At 42.6% G+C, this 21,508-nt stretch overlaps 1 protein-coding gene across 1 annotated transcript in view; it reads left to right on the forward strand.

Moving 5' to 3' along the window:
• myo9aa (myosin IXAa) overlaps positions 1 to 21,508 on the forward strand; it is a 204,572-nt gene that overhangs the window by 143,106 nt on the left and 39,958 nt on the right. The window contains 5 exon segments of the mRNA XM_084337743.1: positions 12,607 to 12,747; positions 13,678 to 13,717; positions 13,826 to 13,948; positions 20,005 to 20,085; positions 20,278 to 20,388. Coding sequence (XP_084193869.1) covers positions 12,607 to 12,747; positions 13,678 to 13,717; positions 13,826 to 13,948; positions 20,005 to 20,085; positions 20,278 to 20,388 — 496 coding nt within the window.

The raw sequence follows: 21,508 nt of genomic DNA on the forward strand, positions 1-21,508 counted from the left end.
GATTCAATAGTTTTATTTGTCACATACCGTACTTTTCGCACTATAAGCCGCACCTGACTATAAGCCGCAGCAGCTAAATTTAATGTGTACATATATAAGCCGCACTGGACTATAAGCCGCAGGTGTTTTAATGTTTAATTACCATATGTAATTAGCATTGGGACACAATACTGTCGGACAAATAACAAGAATTAACTAATTTACAAGTTGTATTACGTTTAGCAAATAAGGGAACAGATAAATAACATTTCAATGCAGTCAAAAAAGCAATATTTAGATTTTTACATTTTCGGGTTTGGTCACGTCGAGTCACATATAAGCCGCACCGTTATATAAGCCGCAGGGTCGAAAAATGGGGGGAAAAGCCGCGGCTTATAGTCCGAAAAGTACGGTACATACAACTGTTCCAGAAGAGATAGTTAACACTAACATGAGGGCAGACCTAGTGTTATGGTCTGCGAGTCAGCGGTTAGTTTGTTTTATAGAATTGGAGGTGGCCTGGGTGGATTTAGTGGAGGGGGCATATGAAAGGGAAAAGCTTAGATATGCAGATTTGGCAGCAGAAACTAAACAGCGAGATGAAAAACTAGGGTTTGTCTGGTAGAGTTTGCAAAATGTGGTAAATGAAATGTCAGAAGAAGCACTGAAAGGAAGTCAGTGGGTTTGGTTGAGGAGAAATAATGTAAACTTGGGGCCAAAGTAAACAAAGGGTAAGATTATTCCTTTTCTTCTCTGGTGTTGCTGTTCTATGTGTGATATTGTTATCAGGAATATTTATTTTTTACATAGGATAACACAAGGAAGTTCTGCATGTGGGTGTTATGAGAGCTAGCATGGAGGGAGGTGGTTCTGGGATGCTGGAACTAATTGTTGAGCCATCCTGAGGTGCTGTACTTAACACAACACAGATTCAATGATAACATCACTGGTGGCCATATCCAAACTAATTTACTCTCAATAACTAAATGAATCTGTGTAAAACCGTTGAGAGTTGAGAGTGTGTGATATTATTTGCTAAATAAATCATGGTAGTTTTCTTGGTGAAGTGCCCCTTTAATAATAATAATACATATTATTTGCATCAGTATTGAATAGTAAAAGAAATAGACCATTTTGAATGAAATAGGACCATGAAAATTGTATTACAAGATAAAGTCATACAAAATATGTCATATCATCACATTGTAATTTGTACTGGAAAACGATACCGTCACATACCATTATACTGTCAAAAGTTGTAAAGATATTGTATATGATATTTTGGGCATATCGCCCAGCCCTACTGCATACATTTTAGTGGTGCTAGTGGGAATCAAATCACTAACTCTGGTAGTGTTGGTGCCATGTGAACTAAACAGAAACATGTGACTGAATCCTTCTGACTGAGGCTGATCTACCTTTCTACGTTTAACTCAATGGACGCCACGCAGTTGAGCATCGTTTGTACTTACCACGCCAAGCTCTAAGAGATAGGAATAAGTGGCGGTGTTTGCAGGGCTATAACTATATTCTATATTATAGCTATGGATACAATACTATGGCCCATTTGACATCGACTATCTATCGTTCAATATGTGTTAAAGAAATAATTTTTTCTTCCATACATTCCCATTTTATACCGTGGTGAATATGAGTATAGTTTTAGAGTAATCCTGTCTAATCCTAGAAAACAACGCTATGCAGCAATACGCACATTTCACAAAAAACGTTGCCGTTTTTTGATGCTTTGATCGTCACCAACGGCACAAGTTGTGGAGTAACATTACACACATGTTGTGATCAAAGTGAAGTCATGGTTGGATCACAGTAGGATTGATACCACCTTTTTGGGGTACATCCTAGTGAAGGTAAGGGCTATATTATAGGCCAGGGGTGGCCAACCAGTCAGAGACTAAGAGCCACAAAAATTACTGTGGTACCACAAAGAGCCACACCATATACCAGCGTTTCTCAACCTTTTTTTTCAGTCACGGCACCCTTCATGTGTTTATAGGTCTCACCCTCTGGCCTCTGAAGTTGCTAATGTCTTTTTTATTTGGGCCTCACAGGGTTAAAAGTACCCTGTGAGACCCACGGTTGCAAAATTACAAAATCACTTTTAGCCATTTAAAAAAATAATGTTTATTTAAAAAATGTTAAAGGGGAACTATTTTACTATTTCTTTCACTATTTGGGCACTTTTACACAATTCCTGTGAGTCTATGGAACACCTAGGTTTTTTTCAAATGGTGAGGTAAGTACCACGTCCTTCCTTCCTCTAGATTTAACGTACGGTTTGTATTTCTAATCAAGTACTCAAAAACCGCATTTTTCTATCTCAAGATCTTAAGCCGTTTTGAGGCTGGGCTCCAACCACTGGCCTGGTGCCAACTGCCACATCAACTGCCACATTATTATGCAGCTGAGAAATCTCTGACATAACAGATATGCACATTTTCAGATGACTCAGTTCAGTGAGGGTGAATATTGTGAGACAATTGGAAGAATGCGCCAATATGAGAATTAGAGACATAGATCCTATTAATATAAGTCCACATAGCTAAGAACAATGGTAAACACTGAAAAAGGCCATTTATAAGATAGTTCCCCTTTAAGCACATGTATAGTCAATTGGTCCTGTTGTTCAGCCTCACAATGCTATTTGATAGTAAATGTGTTTATATGTCCACCCTCTGGCCTCTGAAGTTGCTAATGTCTTTTTAATTTGGGCCTCACAGGGTTAACCTCTTAAGCCTGAGATATACAGTAAAAGTGTATATTTTCAGCATTACGTTTGTTTACCAATTATTTTAACTGTTAGTGAAATATAAGATTATAGAAATCTCAGGGCATTGAGTCGGAAGCCGGTGAGTGTAGTCTTTTGAAGGAAGAGACTCAGGGCTTTCAAATTTAGAAAAACTACCCTACCCAGCTCACACCAGCCCCTGTCAATCATCTGACTTCTGGATTTACTTTTTTATTTCTCTTATTTTTTGGGATTATCTCCCACAAACCTGAACGTTATTGCCATAAAACAGAACGCAGTTAGTTTCTCTACATTTCTGTGAACGTCTTGCAAAAAACGGTGTTGCAATATGATGAAAAATGGTGGAGAAATTTACATTATAAAAAAGATGGCAGAATTCAGTACTGTATCTACAAAACCTTCCGTTTAATCATCTTCCCTTTATTCATTTGCTTAGATTTTTCAGGTCTGGTCAATTTTAGCATGGTGTTATTCACAGTCAAAGATAAACATTTGTTTAAATAGAATTGATATTCTCCTTTGGTTCATTACAATTTACTCAAGCCTAGTAACAGACACACTATTTCTGACACTGATCCATATATGTCCCTAGATTCAGATACCAAGAACATGCAAATGGACCATTTAAAAAAAAAATTAAATGTTTATTCTATGTCCTTATGGAATGAGTGACATAATAAAAAAAAAGTAAAAAAAAAAAAAAATCCCCCTTTTTTTTTTTTTTTTTTTGTGGATGGAAGAGCCGCACATTGACGGGCAAAGAGCCACATGCGGCTCGCGAGCCGCGGGTTGGCCACCCCTGTTATAGGCCAAGATATAATGTTTCAAAGGGTGCTCGATACTGCCACCTGGGTGGATGCGGCTGGTATTGCACTTTGGCATTCTCAGGATGATTCCCCATGTTAACCCCGAGTGTGTGCCTGTAATGAATGGAAAAATCGAATAAAAGAAATAACGATGAAAACCCGACTATACTCGGGTTTTCGGGGGTCCTGGTGCTCAACTCATGGCGAGATAACCTGACTATCATCGGGTCTGGCGCTGATTGAGTTAAAGAGTGCAAACAAATATTATTATTTTAGTTGTTTTGGTCAAATCAATATCGAACATATAAACTAGCTATAATCAGCTATCCCAATGTCTGTACGTCATCTGTAAACTTCTGAAAAATTGTTTGGTCCTTACATTATTGTTATTATATTATTATTGGCTTTATTTGACAACAGAGCAACATTAAACAAGCTTAATTTCCTCATCTTTTGTCTGATTTAAGTGACCCATACATTTTGTAGGACTGATCTTCCTCTTTCAGAAATTAGTAACAGTGGCGGCTGGGTGGCGCAGCGGACATTGCGCTCGTCACCAACGCAAGAGACACCGGTCTAGAATCCGGCTGTCAGCGTTGCCTCCAGCTTGGGCCGGCCGTCATACTGACTCAATTGGCAGAATCAGCAGGGAGGGAAAGTCGATGGGTGGTAATCTGGTCGTTGTAAACAGCGACTCCTACAGGTCGGTCAGGGCGCCTGCACAGCAAAGACAGGAAATGGCGGGGGCAGTGTGAGCCTCCTACACGTTACACCTTGCCAATGAGAGTCCGCGCTGGCAGGTGAAAAGAAGTGACTGGCTGCCTCCACATGTATCGGAGGGGACATGTGATGGGCTTCTATCCTCCCTACGACCGGCCAGTGGGGGGCACATGCGAGAACGATCAGGACAGGGGAGGGGAGAATTGGCACGAGAGGAAATTGGGATGGGAGAAAAATCACATAAAAAGGAGGAGAAAAAGTAGGCAAAAAAATTATAATTAGTAACCGTAAAATATATATATATGTAAAAATGGCGATACAGTAAGTTCTGAAATGTCCCATTCACAAATAGATGTCATTATAAATGAATACCAACATATTCATAAATACTGTATTCATTTAGTAACATAGACCCAGATCTTCTGAACATCTTTGCTTTCAACACATTATGCTTTAGTTTAGAGTTTAGATGTTGTCAGTCTGCTCCTCCACCACAGCACAGTGCCAAGTACATTTACCTAAACATGACCAACTTCCCCATCGGAAACAACAGAGGAATGATCCAGGGCTCTGAGACAGAAGCAAAGTGTGACAGGCCTTTAAAAGCATGAGTGATGACTGAGCAGTGACCCCTGGCGCTTCCCCTACATCACCCTCCGAGACCCCGCTCCGCCACCTCCCCTAATTAGCTGTGGAGCGTGAGATTACCACCCCCGGACCCATGGCTGGTAGCAGAGGGCCACTCACACAGCACTGCTTTTGTTACACAGGGCGCAGTCCGGGGCTATTAAAGTCCCCCTAATGTGATTTGCAACCTCTGGCCCCCTCACGTTCACATACACAGGCTCTCTCTCTCTCTCTCTCTCTCTCTCTCTCTCTCTCTCTCTCTCTCTCTCTCGCTCTCGCTCTCGTTCTCGCTCTCGCTCTCTTTCTCTCTCTCTGGCTCTCTCTGGCTCTCTTGCTCTCTTTCTCTCTATCTCTCGCTCTCTCTCTCTCTCTCTTGCTCTCTCTCTCTCTCTCTCTCTCTCTCTCTCTCTCTCTCTCTCTCTCTCTCTCTCTCTCTCTCTCTCTCTCTCTCTCTCTCTCACACTCACACTCACACTCACACACACACCCCTCCCCAGTTAGTCAGTGTGCACTGAAGCCCCCATGCAGCTGCTTCCTCTGTGATGTCAGGTCAGAGCTATGTGTTTGTGGGACCAGGGAGGGAGTGATGAATACTGTTCCCCAGCAGGGCGCTCCTCAGACGGACACTACAGGGGAGGACAGTATAGGACTCCCTGGGACTCCCATGGAGACTAGGGAGATAAACAAACAGTCACCACAAAGTCCCTATTCACTGGGACCAATATTTAACCAGGGATGAATGATCCTTATGGCCAGCCGTCAGAAGAAGGATCATGCATACTGTAATGTATATCGATTTCCTAGTTACCCCCCCCCCCCCCCCCCCCCTTACTTACTCCCCTCCATGACAGTCAAATAGGTTTCCCTCTGAGGAAATGTGTTGCCACAGTCTGTAAAGTGCCTCATAGATAGATAGATAGATAGATAGATAGATAGATAGATAGATAGATACTTTATTAATCCCCTTGGGGAAATTCAGGTATCCAGTAACATCTCAGGCAGTTAACAGACAATAGAGAGCAATAAAAAAGGACAACAAACAAACAATGAAGGTCAGTGCTGAGGTACAAAGTTATAATGAATTAAATAAATAAATGGTCAGCACTATTGCAGTGTTAAGTCAAATAAAATAAAATTGCTATATAAAATTACAGTATACGAATTTAGAATGAATTGCACATTGTCCCAATGGGGGGGGGGGGGGGGGGGGCGCGCCCAGGTCATGAGAGAGAGAGGGGGAGAGAGAGAGGGGGGGGGGGTCATGGTGTTGAACAGTCTGATGGCTGTGGGGACAAAGGACAGCCTGAACCGCTCAGTCCGCGAACGCAGCGATATGAGTCGTCCACTGCGACTGCTCCTCTGTCCTGTCAGGGTGTGGTGGTGGAGAGGGTGGCTGCTCCTCTGTCCTGTCAGGGTGTGGTGGAGAGGGTGGCTGCTCCTCTGTCCTGTCAGGGTGTGGTGGAGAGGGTGGCTGCTCCTCTGTCCTGTCAGGGTGTGGTGGAGAGGGTGGCTGCTCCTCTGTCCTGTCAGGGTGTGATGGTGGAGAGGGTGGCTGCTCCTCTGTCCTGTCAGGGTGTGGTGGAGAGGGTGGCTGCTCCTCTGTCCTGTCAGGGTGTGGTGGAGAGGGTGGCTGCTCCTCTGTCAGGGTGTGGTGGAGAGGGTGGCTGCTCCTCTGTCCTGTCAGGGTGTGGTGGAGAGGGTGGCTGCTCCTCTGTCCTGTCAGGGTGTGGTGGAGAGGGTGGCTGCTCCTCTGTCCTGTCAGGGTGTGATGGTGGAGAGGGTGGCTGCTCCTCTGTCCTGTCAGGGTGTGGTGGAGAGGGTGGCTGCTCCTCTGTCCTGTCAGGGTGTGGTGGAGAGGGTGGCTGCTCCTCTGTGCTGTCAGGGTGTGGTGGAGAGGGTGGCTGCTCCTCTGTCAGGGTGTGGTGGAGAGGGTGGCTGCTCCTCTGTCCTGTCAGGGTGTGGTGGAGAGGGTGGCTGCTCCTCTGTCCTGTCAGGGTGTGGTGGAGAGGGTGGCTGCTCCTCTGTCCTGTCAGGGTGTGGTGGAGAGGGTGGCTGCTCCTCTGTCCTGTCAGGGTGTGGTGGAGAGGGTGGCTGCTCCTCTGTCCTGTCAGGGTGTGGTGGAGAGGGTGGCTGCTCCTCTGTCCTGTCAGGGTGTGATGGTGGAGAGGGTGACTGCTCCTCTGTCCTGTCAGGGTGTGATGGTGGAGAGGGTGGCTGTCATTGCTCATGATGGCCTGCAGCTTACTCTGTGTGCGCCTCTCCACCACAACCCCCAGTGGGTCCACCCTCCTGCCAAGGACTGAACCAGCCTTCTTTACCAGCCTGTCCAACCGCCCGGTGTTCTTGGCTGACATGTTGCCTCCCCAGCAGACTGCAGCATAAAAAACAATGCTTGCCACCATTGACTGGTAGAACATGTACAGCATGTCACTGCACACAGCAAACGACCTGAGCCTTCTCAGAAAAAACAGCTGGCTCTGTGCCTTCCTGTAGAGGGCATCAGTGTTCAGAGACCAGTCCAGTTTGTTATCCAGGTGCACACACCCAGGAGTTTGTAGGACTCCACCATCTCGATGTCTTTCCCTCCTATGTTGACTGGATAAATATCTTCCAAATAGATCTTTCACTATTCCTGAGATTTTATGAGGATTTAAAGGGGCAGTCTAAACGGTTTTGCACACATTAATTTCATTATTATTATTATTATTATTATTATTATTATTATTATTATTATTATTATTATTATTATTATTATTATTATTATTGACACAAGGATTCAATGTCAAACTAAATGAATGTGCGCAGAACTGTTCAGAGTTTTTGGATGTGTGTGAGATTATGTGCAAATAAATCTGATTTTTTTTTTTTTTTTTTTTTTAAGTGCCCCTTTAATATAATCGAGAAATCCATTTACTTACATTTTCCTATGACTGGTCTGCTGTTGCTGATATTGTGGCAGCACTACACAAGGCACCTTCTTTCTTTGCATGTGGTGGAGTACACCTGATACAACATCTGCATTACAGTGCATTACAATGATCCATTCCCACTGAGAAGACCCTAATATTTTCCATTGTGGCCTGTTCATGTATGTTTTTTTATGGAACCCATGCTATAATTTATGATCATCATGAATTAGAGTTATGAGCCATTGGCTTAAATCATCTGAATCTGGTAACATGCTCCTCCTCTGGGATGCAGAGGCTGTGTTTCACTCTGTGATGTGGACCCTGGACCAGTTTACTAGCTGTGTTATAGAAACACCTCCAGGGTCTGGTCCTTGGCCTCTGCTGAGAGGAAAACAAAAGGGCCCTACCCCAGTCACTGTTATATGCCCCAATTTTATTTTCAACTTGTGTCGAAATGTTTTTTTGGCTGTGAGAACAGTGAAACTGAGAGAAAATATGTTTGAAATGTAAACCACGGTCTTTTCCCATCCAACTGCAAAGGAAAATATTGCGAGATCTACAGTAAGTCATGTCAAAATAGCACATATGTCCAAGTCCTCTGGACTGTTAAACGTTCACTGCTTTTTCCATTCAAAACACCATTCTTGGGTGCAACTCAAACTCCCATAAAAAGTAATTTGAGTCAATGAGCAACAAGAGATCCTCTAGTTGGTTGTAGGGGCCACATAGAAAAGCTTCACATAGGAATCCAGAATGGGCTACATTTGCGTAAACTGTTGTGTTTTGACAGTGGAAATGCAGCTAAACCATTTTAGCATGATGTGATAGAATTTTGTGTCAATGTAACAATAGCTACTGGTCATTAACCTTTTCACTACCACACTACAGAAGGTTAACCTTTCACTACCACACTACAGCCGTCTGTAGTGAAAGGGTTAACCTTCTGTAGTGTGGTTGTGAAAGGGTTAACCCTTTCTCATGTGGCAGTGAAAGGGTTAACCTTCTGTATTGTCACAGTGAAGGGGTTAACCCTTTGGTAGAGTGGCAGTGAAAGGGTTTAAAACATATGGAGTTCTAGTATTACAAGGTAGAATTTAGAGGAAATATTCCAGAAAGCACCTGGACGGGTTACATTCTAACTATAATAATAATAATAAACTATATAATAATAATAACTATAATAAGCTAAAAAACTGATTGCATCACGTTGGTTTCAACCGGAAAAAATGTGCCGGAAAGTGTGGTTTCTTACATATCTTGATGTGATATATCAAGAAATATCAACAGCAAGAATTCTGGGGCTCAATGAATCCAAAATGTTAATGTGGTTAGAAGTGGTGGAGAGAATAAAAGCTAGCCTATAATGGTGATGTCTGGTTAGGAGTGAGGGATAATGGAGGTACTATCCAAGAGGGGGTCCGGGAGGGGGGGATTTGAGCTGGAGCATATGTGTGTAGGGTTTTAGAAAATAGGTATTAGGGGTATATTATATACTAACATTTATATAATTGTAACTTCGCTGGATATACACGGTATACGGTTAAAATGTTATTATTGACTATTTTTGTTTTATCCTGTTTCTGTACTTGCATATATTTTAACCACCTTTACTGAAAGTTTCATTATACATTGTGTGTTGAGTACTGACTTTTAATAAGTTTTGTTTTGCAATAATAAAAAAAATTTAAAAAAAAAAATAAAAAAAAAATAATAATAATAATAATAATAATAATAATAATAATAATAATAATAATAATAATAATAATAATAATAATAATAATAATAATAATAATAATAATAATAATAATAATAATAATAATAATAATAATAATAATAATAATAATTTTGAAAGAAAATAAATACAAAACACTGGACCTTGTCACCTGTTCTGTATTGACTCTTACTAGCCGTGAAACCTGTCCCTGAACTCCTGGTGACCTCCTCTTGGTTCTAGGAATGAGAGATCTCCCTTGTCAGTAACATATATGCCCCCCCCCCCCCCCCACACAGCCAGCTACCGTCTTTAACGTGTCAGTGTGTGTGGCCCGCTGGACACGGCAGGAGAGATTCCTATAAATCAGGAGTGTGAAAACAAACCTCGGCCTCCATGGCCCATCAAGCTAAATCCATGATGGATTTCACCACTGCAGCTCTCAGTCTCCCAGTCCCAATATTAATATTACAAGTAATTGTGGAATGGCTTTGCTTTGGCTTCTTGTTTTTTACTTTCACACTGCAATATATTTTTTTGTCTTTTTTTTCTTTCCTCTCTTTCTCTTTTCCACTCCTCCTCTCCTCTTTTCTTTTCCTCTCCTCTTCTCCTCTTCTATTTTCTTCCCATTTCTTCTCTTTCCCTCCCTGCTTCTCTCCTTTCAACTCTTCTCCTCTCAACCTCAGGATTGAAGTGGTTTAGATGGGTAATAGTTTTAACTTGAAGTGGTTTAGATGGGTAATAGTTTTAACTTGAAGTGGTTTAGATGGGTAATAGTTTTAACTTGAAGTGGTTTAGATGGGTAATAGTTTAACTTGAAGTGGTTTAGATGGGTAATAGTTTTAACTTGAAGTGGTTTAGATGGGTAATAGTTTAACTTGAAGTGGTTTAGATGAGTAATAGTTTAACTTGAAGTGGTTTAGATGGGTAATAGTTTAACTTGAAGTGGTTTAGATGAGTAATAGTTTAACTTGAAGTGGTTTAGATGAGTAATAGTTTAACTTGAAGTGGTTTAGATGGGTAATAGTTTAACTTGAAGTGGTTTAGGTAGGTAATAGTTTTAACTTGAAGTGGTTTAGATGGGTAATAGTTTTAACTTGAAGTGGTTTAGATGAGTAATAGTTTAACTTGAAGTGGTTTAGATGAGTAATAGTTTAACTTGAAGTGGTTTAGATGGGTAATAGTTTAACTTGAAGTGGTTTAGATGAGTAATAGTTTAACTTGAAGTGGTTTAGATGAGTAATAGTTTAACTTGAAGTGGTTTAGATGGGTAATAGTTTAACTTGAAGTGGTTTAGGTAGGTAATAGTTTAACTTGAAGTGGTTTAGATGGGTAATAGTTTTAACTTGAAGTGGTTTAGATGGGTAATAGTTTTAACTTGAAGTGGTTTAGATGGGTAATAGTTTTAACTTGAAGTGGTTTAGATGAGTAATAGTTTAACTTGAAGTGGTTTAGATGGGTAATAGTTTTAACTTGAAGTGGTTTAGATGGGTAATAGTTTAACTTGAAGTGGTTTAGATGGGTAATAGTTTTAACTTGAAGTGGTTTAGATGGGTAATAGTTTTAACTTGAAGTGGTTTAGATGGGTAATAGTTTTAACTTGAAGTGGTTTAGATGGGTAATAGTTTTAACTTGAAGTGGTTTAGATGGGTAATAGTTTTAACTTGAAGTGGTTTAGATGGGTAATAGTTTTAACTTGAAGTGGTTTAGATGGGTAATAGTTTTAACTTGAAGTGGTTTAGATGGGTAATAGTTTAACTTGAAGTGGTTTAGATGGGTAATAGTTTTAACTTGAAGTGGTTTAGATGGGTAATAGTTTTAACTTGAAGTGGTTTAGATGGGTAATAGTTTTAACTTGAAGTGGTTTAGATGGGTAATAGTTTAACTTGAAGTGGTTTAGATGGATAATAGTTTTAACTTGAAGTGGTTTAGATGGGTAATAGTTTTAACTTGAAGTGGTTTAGATGGGTAATAGTTTTAACTTGAAGTGGTTTAGATGGGTAATAGTTTAACTTGAAGTGGTTTAGATGGGTAATAGTTTTAACTTGAAGTGGTTTAGATGGGTAATAGTTTAACTTGAAGTGGTTTAGATGGGTAATAGTTTTAACTTGAAGTGGTTTAGATGGGTAATAGTTTAACTTGAAGTGGTTTAGATGGGTAATAGTTTAACTTGAAGTGGTTTAGATGGGTAATAGTTTTAACTTGAAGTGGTTTAGATGGGTAATAGTTTTAACTTGAAGTGGTTTAGATGGGTAATAGTTTTAACTTGAAGTGGTTTAGATGGGTAATAGTTTAACTTGAAGTGGTTTAGATGGGTAATAGTTTAACTTGAAGTGGTTTAGATGGGTAATAGTTTTAACTTGAAGTGGTTTAGATGGGTAATAGTTTTAACTTGAAGTGGTTTAGATGGGTAATAGTTTTAACTTCAAGTGGTTTAGATGGGTAATAGTTTTAACTTGAAGTGGTTTAGATGGGTAATAGTTTTTAACTTGAAGTGGTTTAGATGGGTAATAGTTTTAACTTGAAGTGGTTTAGGTAGGTAATAGTTTTAACTTGAAGTGGTTTAGGTAGGTAATAGTTTTAACTTGAAGTGGTTTAGATGGGTAATAGTTTTAACTTCAAGTGGTTTAGATGGGTAATAGTTTTAACTTGAAGTGGTTTAGGTAGGTAATAGTTTTAACTTGAAGTGGTTTAGATGGGTAATAGTTTAACTTGAAGTGGTTTAGGTAGGTAATAGTTTTAACTTGAAGTGGTTTAGGTAGGTAATAGTTTTAACTTGAAGTGGTTTAGGTAGGTAATAGTTTAACTTGAAGTGGTTTAGGTAGGTAATAGTTTTAACTTGAAGTGGTTTAGATGGGTAATAGTTTTAACTTGAAGTGTTAGCCTACTGGTGGTGGTTAGGCGGCCAGGGTTGACCTGGAGGTCTGAGGGCTCACCCTGTGAGACGTCCACTAGGGTTAGGGTTAGGGTGTACCGAAGAAATCTAGCCTAAATTCGAATTCCTTTTCATTTCAATGCAGTTTTTAGAATGTTGTCTTTGTGTGTGTGTGTGTGTGTGTGTGTGTGTGTGTTTGCGCGCGCATACAGGGATTCTTCAGGCCTGGGCTGGAACGGGCGTGTGAGTCGGCAGGGCCGTCTGTCGTCCAGCGGTTCCAATACAGAAGAGGATGGCATCTTCGTCAACTCCACTAGCAGCAAACTACTGGAGAGAGCCCACGGAATCCTCATGTCAGTTACCATACCCTTTCTCAGTCACCCACTATAACCTGTTACCACCTTAACACTGTAAGCTGTTACCACCTTAACACTATAAGCTGTTACCACAGTAACAGTAACTATACACTGCAGTATTCAACCCTTGGTTAGGGATGAGCCTACTCCCAATTTTTGCTAACCTTTTTATTTTAAAGACTTGAATCCACAATGAATGGAATTTCTCCATTAAAATGTTAATGTCCTCCCTCAAACATGACGTTGATGGCATTTTGTGATTTACTTGCCAGTAGAGAGAGATACTGAAAATATGACTAGACACAGGAGCCACTGATGCCAACCTGCCTCTCTGCTAATTTCAGCCATCAGTCTAGAAGCAAACTAAAATCACTGCCAACACACATCTCACATAGGACTTCAATTCACGCTGCACTATCAATATTTCAATCAATGTTTTGTGATAACACTTGACAGGGACATGACCCTCTTGGGAAGGGTTTCTGAAAATAGTATGTGGTACTTTTTGGATATTATCTGGAATTATAATAATAATAACTTTATTTATATAGCACCTTTCATACATAGATTGCAGCTCAAAGTGCTTCACAGCAAATAGCATACAATGAACATAGGCATAAAATTAGCATACAGTTGACAGAATAGAAGCAATGCATAAAGTGCAGACATAAGAATAGGTATAAAAGACAATAAAAGTAGTGCAATGTAGAAAAGTGCAGACATAAGAATAGGCATAAAATAAGTACAATAAGTACAGTGTTGGTCGAAAGCATGTGAACCCCCCTGAACAGCCAGTCCCCCAAACACCCCACAGTCCAAAGTCACACTTGGAAAGAAATATGCTGTGTCTTGGGAATGGGAACATAACATTACAGTAATCCCTTTGGGATTTTGTGTGACCAGCGCTAACTGCTCTCTTTAAAACAGGAGGAACAAGAACTACAAGAGCAAGCCCAGTCTTCCAAAGGTAAACTACAATGTTTCTGCCACTTAATCATTTGTTCATAACAGTTGTGCGATCCGATCTCCTGATAACGACGTGGTTACTACTATTGGACTGTGTCTTGTTCCACAGCACCTGCTGGATGTCAAGTCTCTGAAGTACCTCAGCAACCTGACGCTCCACGACCGCATCACCAAGTCTCTGCTACACCTGCACAAGAAGAAGAAACCGCCCAGCATCAGCGCTCAGTTTCAGGTCAGAGGTCAACAAGAATACACACACACACACATACATATGCACACGTTTCAAGTTCAAGTTTCTTTAATAGTTGTCATACAGAAGTACAGAATACTTTTATACAAAATGCTTCTTACTGTTACGCTCCAGAGACTGTGCAAGACAAGATAAGTATGAAATAAAATAACATAGTATAGCATGTAAATTAGAAGTAAAAAGAAATGAGGTCACAGTGTTCAGTTTAGACATATGTACAATGTTCGATGCAGAATAGACGTAACTGAGTTACCATATAATATACAATACTGTGCAGTGTACTAATATACAATACTATATAGTGCAAGGCAGAAATGGGATGAGGTGCAATTTAGGTACAATTTACAGTAGGTGTACGAGTTGTAGTGCAAATCCTTTATCAATAAATATAAAGTGTGTTTGTGTGATCTAAAGTGTGGAGAGTGGGTGCTGCAGTGTGTTGTTTGTTTAAGTAAGTGTGTGCGTGTGGGTGTGTGTGCTGTGTGCATTTGATGGTTGTTGCATAGTGATTATTGTTCGTTTAGCAGCCTGATGGCCTGGGGATAGAAGCTTCTTCTGAGTCTTTCTGTGCTCGCCTTAAGACTCCGGTATCGCTTGCCTGACCGCAGCAGTTCAAAGAGGCAGTTGTTCGGGTGGCTCGAGTCCTTAATAATTCTCTTAGCCTTCCCCTTGCACCGCTTGTTGTAAATGTTCTGGAGGGTGGGAAGCCCCCCTCCAATTGTGCGTTCGGCTGAACGTGTCACTCTTTGTAGTCTGCTACGGTCTTGTGCAGTGCTATTCCCAAACCAGGAGGTGATGTTGCCAGTCAGGATGCTCTCTATTGTACATGAGTAGAAGTTCCTAAGGATCTTCTGACTGACTTGGAACTTCCTTAGGCGCCTGAGGAAGTAGAGGCGTTGTCGTGCCTTCTTCACAACACTGTCAATGTGTGTGGTCCATGTCAAATCCTCGGATATGTGGGCTCCGAGGTACTTGAAACTGTTCACTCTCTCAACCGGTGCCCCGTCGATGCTGAGGGGGCTGTAGTCCTTGACCCCCGACCTCCTGAAGTCCACAATCATCTCTTTTGTTTTGCTGACGTTCAGGGAGAGGCAGTTCTCCTGACACCACTGTGACAGGTTCTCTACCTCTTCCAGGTAGGCCCTTTCGTCGTTGGCAGAGATCAGGCCCACCACTACTGTGTCATCAGCAAATTTGATGATGGTGTTGTTGTTCCGCTGTGCTACGCAGTCATGTGTGTACAGGGAGTAGAGGAGGGGGCTCAGAACACAGCCCTGGGGGGACCCTATGTTGAGCGTGATGGATGAGGAGGTGCAGTTGCCTGCTCTTACCACCTGGGGTCTGCCCATCAGGAAGTCCAAGACCCACTGGCAGAGGTCATAGTTCAAGCCCAGGTCCCTGAGCTTGGCTATGAGTTTGGAGGGGACTATGGTATTGAATGCTGAGCTGTAGTCGATGAACAGCATTCTCACATAGTTCCCCTGCCTCTTGTCCAGGTGTGATGCTGCTGTGTGCAGCACATGGGCTATGGCGTCCTCCGTGGACCTGTTGGGGCGATATGCAAATTGCAGAGGGTCCAGGTTGATGGGGAGGGAGGAACAGATGTAGCCCTTCACTAGCTTCTCAAAGCACTTCATGGCTATGGAGGTGAGGGCTACAGGGCGGTAGTCGTTGAGGCAAGCGGGCGTAGATTTTTTGGGTACAGGGATGATGGTGGACTTCTTCAGACAGGTGGGGATGACAGCCTGTTCCAAGGACAGGTTGAAGATGTCAGTGAATACCGGGGCCAGTTGGTCGGCACAGACTTTTAGGACGCGGCCGGGGATGCCGTCCGGTCTTGCTGCCTTCCTGATATTCACTTTTTTAAAGATCCGTCTCACCTCATGCTGTCACAGAGTCGAGATATTAATAAAAAATATGGTTGGAGTGCCTTCCCTCCTCACTAGATCCTGTAAATAGTGTGTGCGTGTGCGTGCGTGTGTGTGTGTGTGTGTGTGTGTGTGTGTGTGTGTGTGTGTGTGTGTGTGTGTGTGTGTGTGTGTGTGTGTGTGTGTGTGTGTGTGTGTGTGTGTTTAAGTGTGAGTGGCCTATTACGAATTTCCAACATCCCAGCCAAAATGTGTAGATGTATAACATCATGTCTGGGGGGTTTAAAAAATGATTTTTATAGGCTATCAGGATTTTTTTTCCAGACACACCCAAACGTTTTCAGTCCCTTGCCAATATCATCTAAGCAGAGACCTAAGGGAGACAAACCAAGTCCTTCTCACTTCCTGTAATGAGCTACATAAGACGTGGCATTGGCAGGCTTACTGCCCGCCGCCCCAGTTTAGGAGACTAGAGAGATGTAACGACGTGAACATTGTTACTCAGCTGATAGAGTTGTGCCCTTCCTGATGACTTGTTGTACAGAACTTATAAGTCGCTTTGGATAAAAGCGTCAGCTAAATGACTAAATGTAAATGTTGAAAGATGTCGTTTTTTTTTACCAAAGAAATTGAGGTAAATATTGGAAGCTGAAAGTGTTCTTAACATTCTGTCACTTAATTGATGTTTTTCCGACCTGTAGATGCAGCACAAAACAAGTTTGTTTGACATCTCAGTGTTGACAATAATTCACTCAGGGGACTGTTCCGTTTTCATCCCATTGGTGCAGCTTTTAATGCATAATTTCCCTTATTATCTTTGTTCTAAGCTTTGACTTTGTCAGTGAAAACCACAGACACACCGTTAACGTATTTCCAGTATCAATTCTCACCAAGTGGAAGCTCTCCAACCTAAATGTGAACTCATCCAAGAGCAACTTTTTGAAGAGAAACTCAATTTTTCAACAGTCTTTTAGATTCTCACTCTCTTTATCACAAATAAGCACTTTTCCCAGATTATTTTCATTTCATTATCATGAGATGTGACTTTGTGTTGTGCCTTAACCGATGATGGTCCAGAGGATTGAGATAAATCTGACTTGGCAAAATAACAATCTAGAACATTGTTGGCAAACTAACAATCGGGAATACTGTAAATGACTGTAAAACCTTGTGTTCTTTAGATCGTAAACACCTGATAAAAAGCCATCATTGACAACCTGCTTGGAACAGCTCACCAGATAAAGGAGCAGTGTGGATGACTGAGGGGTGTAGTTAGAGTAGTGTGGATGACTTAGTTTATATCCCATTTAATATTATTCAACCTCTTATTTACAGTATAAAATATTTAATTTTATTTCATAATTATATTATATTCTATTGTGCTCAACTTAGTTCATATTTCATTTATCTTACTCCACCTCTTTATTGTATTATCTGTCTGTTAATGTCTGTCCGCTAATGTCGCACCGAAAACGACCAAAGCAAATTCCTTTAATGTGAAAACTAGTTGGCAAATAAAGACCATTCTGATTTGGATTCTGACTGGTGTAGTCAGAGGAGTGTGGATGACTGGGGGTGTAGTTAGAGGAGTGTGGATGACTGGGGGTGTAGTTAGAGGAGTGTGGATGACTGGGTGTAGTCACTAGTCAGAGGAGTGTGGATGACTGTGGGGGGAGTTAGAGGAGTGTGGATGACTGGGGGTGTAGTTAGAGGAGTGTGGATGACTGGGGGTGTAGTTAGAGGAGTGTGGATGACTGTGGGGGAGTTAGAAGAGTGTGGATGACTGGGTGTAGTCAGAGGAGTGTGGATGACTGTGGGTGTAGTCAGAGGAGTGTGGATGACTGTGGGTGTAGTCAGAGGAGTGTGGATGACTGGGGGGAGTCAGAGGAGTGTGGATGACTGTGGGGGGAGTTAGAGGAGTGTGGATGACTGGGGGTGTAGTCAGAGGAGTGTGGATGACTGGGTGTAGTCAGAGGAGTGTGGATGACTGTGGGTGTAGTCAGAGGAGTGTGGATGACTGGGGGGAGTCAGAGGAGTGTGGATGACTGTGGGGGGAGTTAGAGGAGTGTGGATGACTGGGGGTGTAGTTAGAGGAGTGTGGATGACTGGGGGTGTAGTCAGAGGAGTGTGGATGACTGGGGGGAGTCAGAGGAGTGTGGATGACTGTGGGGGGAGTTAGAGGAGTGTGGATGACTGGGGGTGTAGTCAGAGGAGTGTGGATGACTGGGGGGAGTTAGAGGAGTGTGGATGACTGGGGGGAGTTAGAGGAGTGTGGATGACTGGGGGGGAGTCAGAGGAGTGTGGATGACTGGGGGTAGTCAGAGGAGTGTGGATGACTGGGGGTGTAGTTAGAGGAGTGTGGATGACTGTGGGGGGAGTTAGAGGAGTGTGGATGACTGTGGGGGGGAGTCAGAGGAGTGTGGATGACTGGGGGTGTAGTTAGAGGAGTGTGGATGACTGTGGGGGGAGTTAGAGGAGTGTGGATGACTGGGGGTGTAGTTAGAGGAGTGTGGATGACTGTGGGGGGAGTTAGAGGAGTGTGGATGACTGTGGGTGTAGTTAGAGGAGTGTGGATGACTGGGTGTAGTCAGAGGAGTGTGGATGACTGTGGGTGTAGTCAGAGGAGTGTGGATGACTGTGGTGGGGGAGTTAGAGGAGTGTGGATGACTGTGGTGGGGGAGTTAGAGGAGTGTGGATGCCTGTGGGGGGAGTTAGAGGAGTGTGGATGACTGTGGGGGGAGTTAGAGGAGTGTGGATGACTGTGGGGGGGAGTCAGAGGAGTGTGGATGACTGGGGGTGTAGTTAGAGGAGTGTGGATGACTGTGGGGGGAGTTAGAGGAGTGTGGATGACTGTGGGTGTAGTTAGAGGAGTGTGGATGACTGGGTGTAGTCAGAGGAGTGTGGATGACTGTGGGTGTAGTCAGAGGAGTGTGGATGACTGTGGTGGGGGAGTTAGAGGAGTGTGGATGACTGTGGTGGGGGAGTTAGAGGAGTGTGGATGCCTGTGGGGGGAGTTAGAGGAGTGTGGATGCCTGTGGGGGAGTTAGAAGAGTGTGGATGACTGTGGGGGGGAGTTAGAAGAGTGTGGATGACTGGGTGTAGTCAGAGGAGTGTGGATGACTGGGTGTAGTTAGAGGAGTGTGGATGACTGTGGGGTGTAGTCAGAGCAGTGAGAAGGCCTCTCTGTCAGGCAGCCCTGGCCTCGTGGATGACTTCACTCCCCACATCCTGCGCTGCTGTGGCTGATTGCTTTAATCTCCTGTGGAGGAGGAGAAGGAGGAGGAGACTGAATTCCTCTTGCCACTGGAATATTGCACACATTACACATGTGTGCGCTTTTGCACAGATGCAAACGGAGGACACACTGAATGCATATGGACACACTGCACACATGATTTATTTTTTCAGAACCAAATAAACAGGCATGCATGCATAGACAGAAACACACATGTATACATAAACATATCTATGTCACGCACGCACGCACACACACACACACACACACACACACACACACTCTGTTGTTTCATGCATGTGGAGCTCATCCTTGATGATGTCTTAACTTCCACTGGAAGATGGCCTTATAGCCATCTTAAGATTCTCTTAAAATATGGTTCAGAACCCAAAATACGGTTTAAGAAACCATGCCTTTAGACTAGAGAAACCACCTTCTCCTCAAAATCCATTCCTCGTAACGTTAGATATTTATTTGTTTGGTGTAGAAGTATGGGCACCTGTTAGACGGGTGTAACTGGGTTTACTAAATTCTCAAAATGTGTAAAAAAAAAAAAAAAAAGAGAAAAAACTTAATTTGTTGAGGTCCTAGTCTGGGGGAGGGGAGGGGGGGTCTGGCCTAGAGTTTTTTGTTTTTGTTTATATTGATTTTTTATTTTTATTTCAGGGGGGGGGGGGGGGTTATTTTGTATCTATTTTTCTGTAACTCGGGGAGGGGGGGCAGTTGAACTGATGCTGTAAAACTAAAAAAAATAAACATAATATTGTTTAAAAAAAATATACATTCCTCCGGCCAGCAGAGGGCGGAACACATGGTCCTTTATTTTGTAGGAAGCGGGGGTAAAAAAAGCAATGAAGCTGAGTTTGAATGTGGTTTAGTACAGCCTTGCCTGACTTTATTTAAAGGTTGTTGCATTATTATGCTTCTTCCTTTAGGCATCTCTCAATAAGCTGATGGAGACCCTTGGCCAGTCTGAGCCCTACTTTGTCAAGTGCATCCGTTCCAATGCAGAAAAGGTATGACTCATTCAAGAAAGCGTTTGTTTTGTCTGTTTAAAAAAAATATATAATTATGTTGCTCTACCAGCAGTGTCTTCATCCTGCTACACTACTCCTTTCTCACTGGGAGGCTGACTCTATCTTTCCCTCTCTCTCTGTCTGTTTCTCCTTCTCTCTGTATCTCTCTCTCTCTCTTGCGCTCTCTCTCAGTTGCCATTACGTTTCAATGATGGCTTGGTGTTGAGGCAGCTACGTTACACGGGTATGCTGGAAACGGTGCGCATCCGCCAGTCAGGCTACAACATCAAGTACAGCTTCAAGGTAACACACACACACACACACTCACATTATTACCTTCGGACACTCCCAACTCTTCTCAAGTCTGTCATCCCTTGCTTCACTCAGCAGTCCTCTCCGTGTGAGACACGAGTCAGAGTTGGAACTTTCTCAGGGAAGTAAACGGTCAAAAGTAGTGCTGGCTCTGGTCAGCCATTACTTATAGCTTATAGGTCCAGATTAACATCTTCCTCTCTTAAGGGTACGGAGGGCGAGACACTGAACATTGCAGTTGAACTCCTAAAGCCTGAATCAATGTTTCCACTTGTACTTCAGTGGGTTTGGATGCTGTTGCTGCTGGGTTCATCTCTTGAGGCTGTTGCTGTTGGTTGAGCCATGATCCATCTGGATCTGTGTTTTAACCACATTGGCTTCAGTGGAAATGATGTCAATCCCTTGAGAAATTATGTGATTAATAAGGCAGATTACTGTATGTTCAACATGGCTAGTTGGATATACAATGTTTTATTAAAATTTCTCCTGTCCACTTGTTTTCTCACGTTAGTTTTCATTTGGGAATCTGGTGGATTCAGTTATGCCAAACCGTTGTCATAATGAGAAGCTCCCAGCCAACGGTTCATCGGGTCACTCACATGGCTTTAGCCTCAGACATCTTCCGTTGTCTGAACGCAGGTCCAGACATATTAGTGCTATGGCCCATGATAATGAGAAATATCTTAAGTGTGTGTCAGTTTCTGAAGACTACACTTTGTCCCGAATCAGGTCTTCAGAACAGAGCCTCTTCATTGTCCGTGATTCCGAAAGCACTCCCTGTGCTTGTAATTGTATAAACACAGCATCTGTTTCCACATCCACCCCCTGCAGCCTAGAGAGTGCAGAGTGTATTGAAATCAGACAATGGGGCTTAGTTTAGGGAGTGAGAGTTCAGCATATTTTTGGAACCCCTGCAAATATGGTCGGCATGGACCTTACCTGAAACCACATGTGCCCTGAGAACATGACCTTGGTTTTAACGGAAGAGAACTGAAAGGATGGGGTTCCTAATGTTAGTCTCAAGAGTTGTATTAATAATATAGGACCAGTGTGTACATTCCCCGCCTATGAATCTTGTAGTTGCTGAGTGATGACACTGGAAAGCTAGAGC

Source organism: Notolepis coatsorum (genome assembly GCF_963971535.1).
Source record: "Notolepis coatsorum genome assembly, chromosome: 20".
NCBI classification, from domain to species: domain Eukaryota; kingdom Metazoa; phylum Chordata; class Actinopteri; order Aulopiformes; family Paralepididae; genus Notolepis; species Notolepis coatsorum.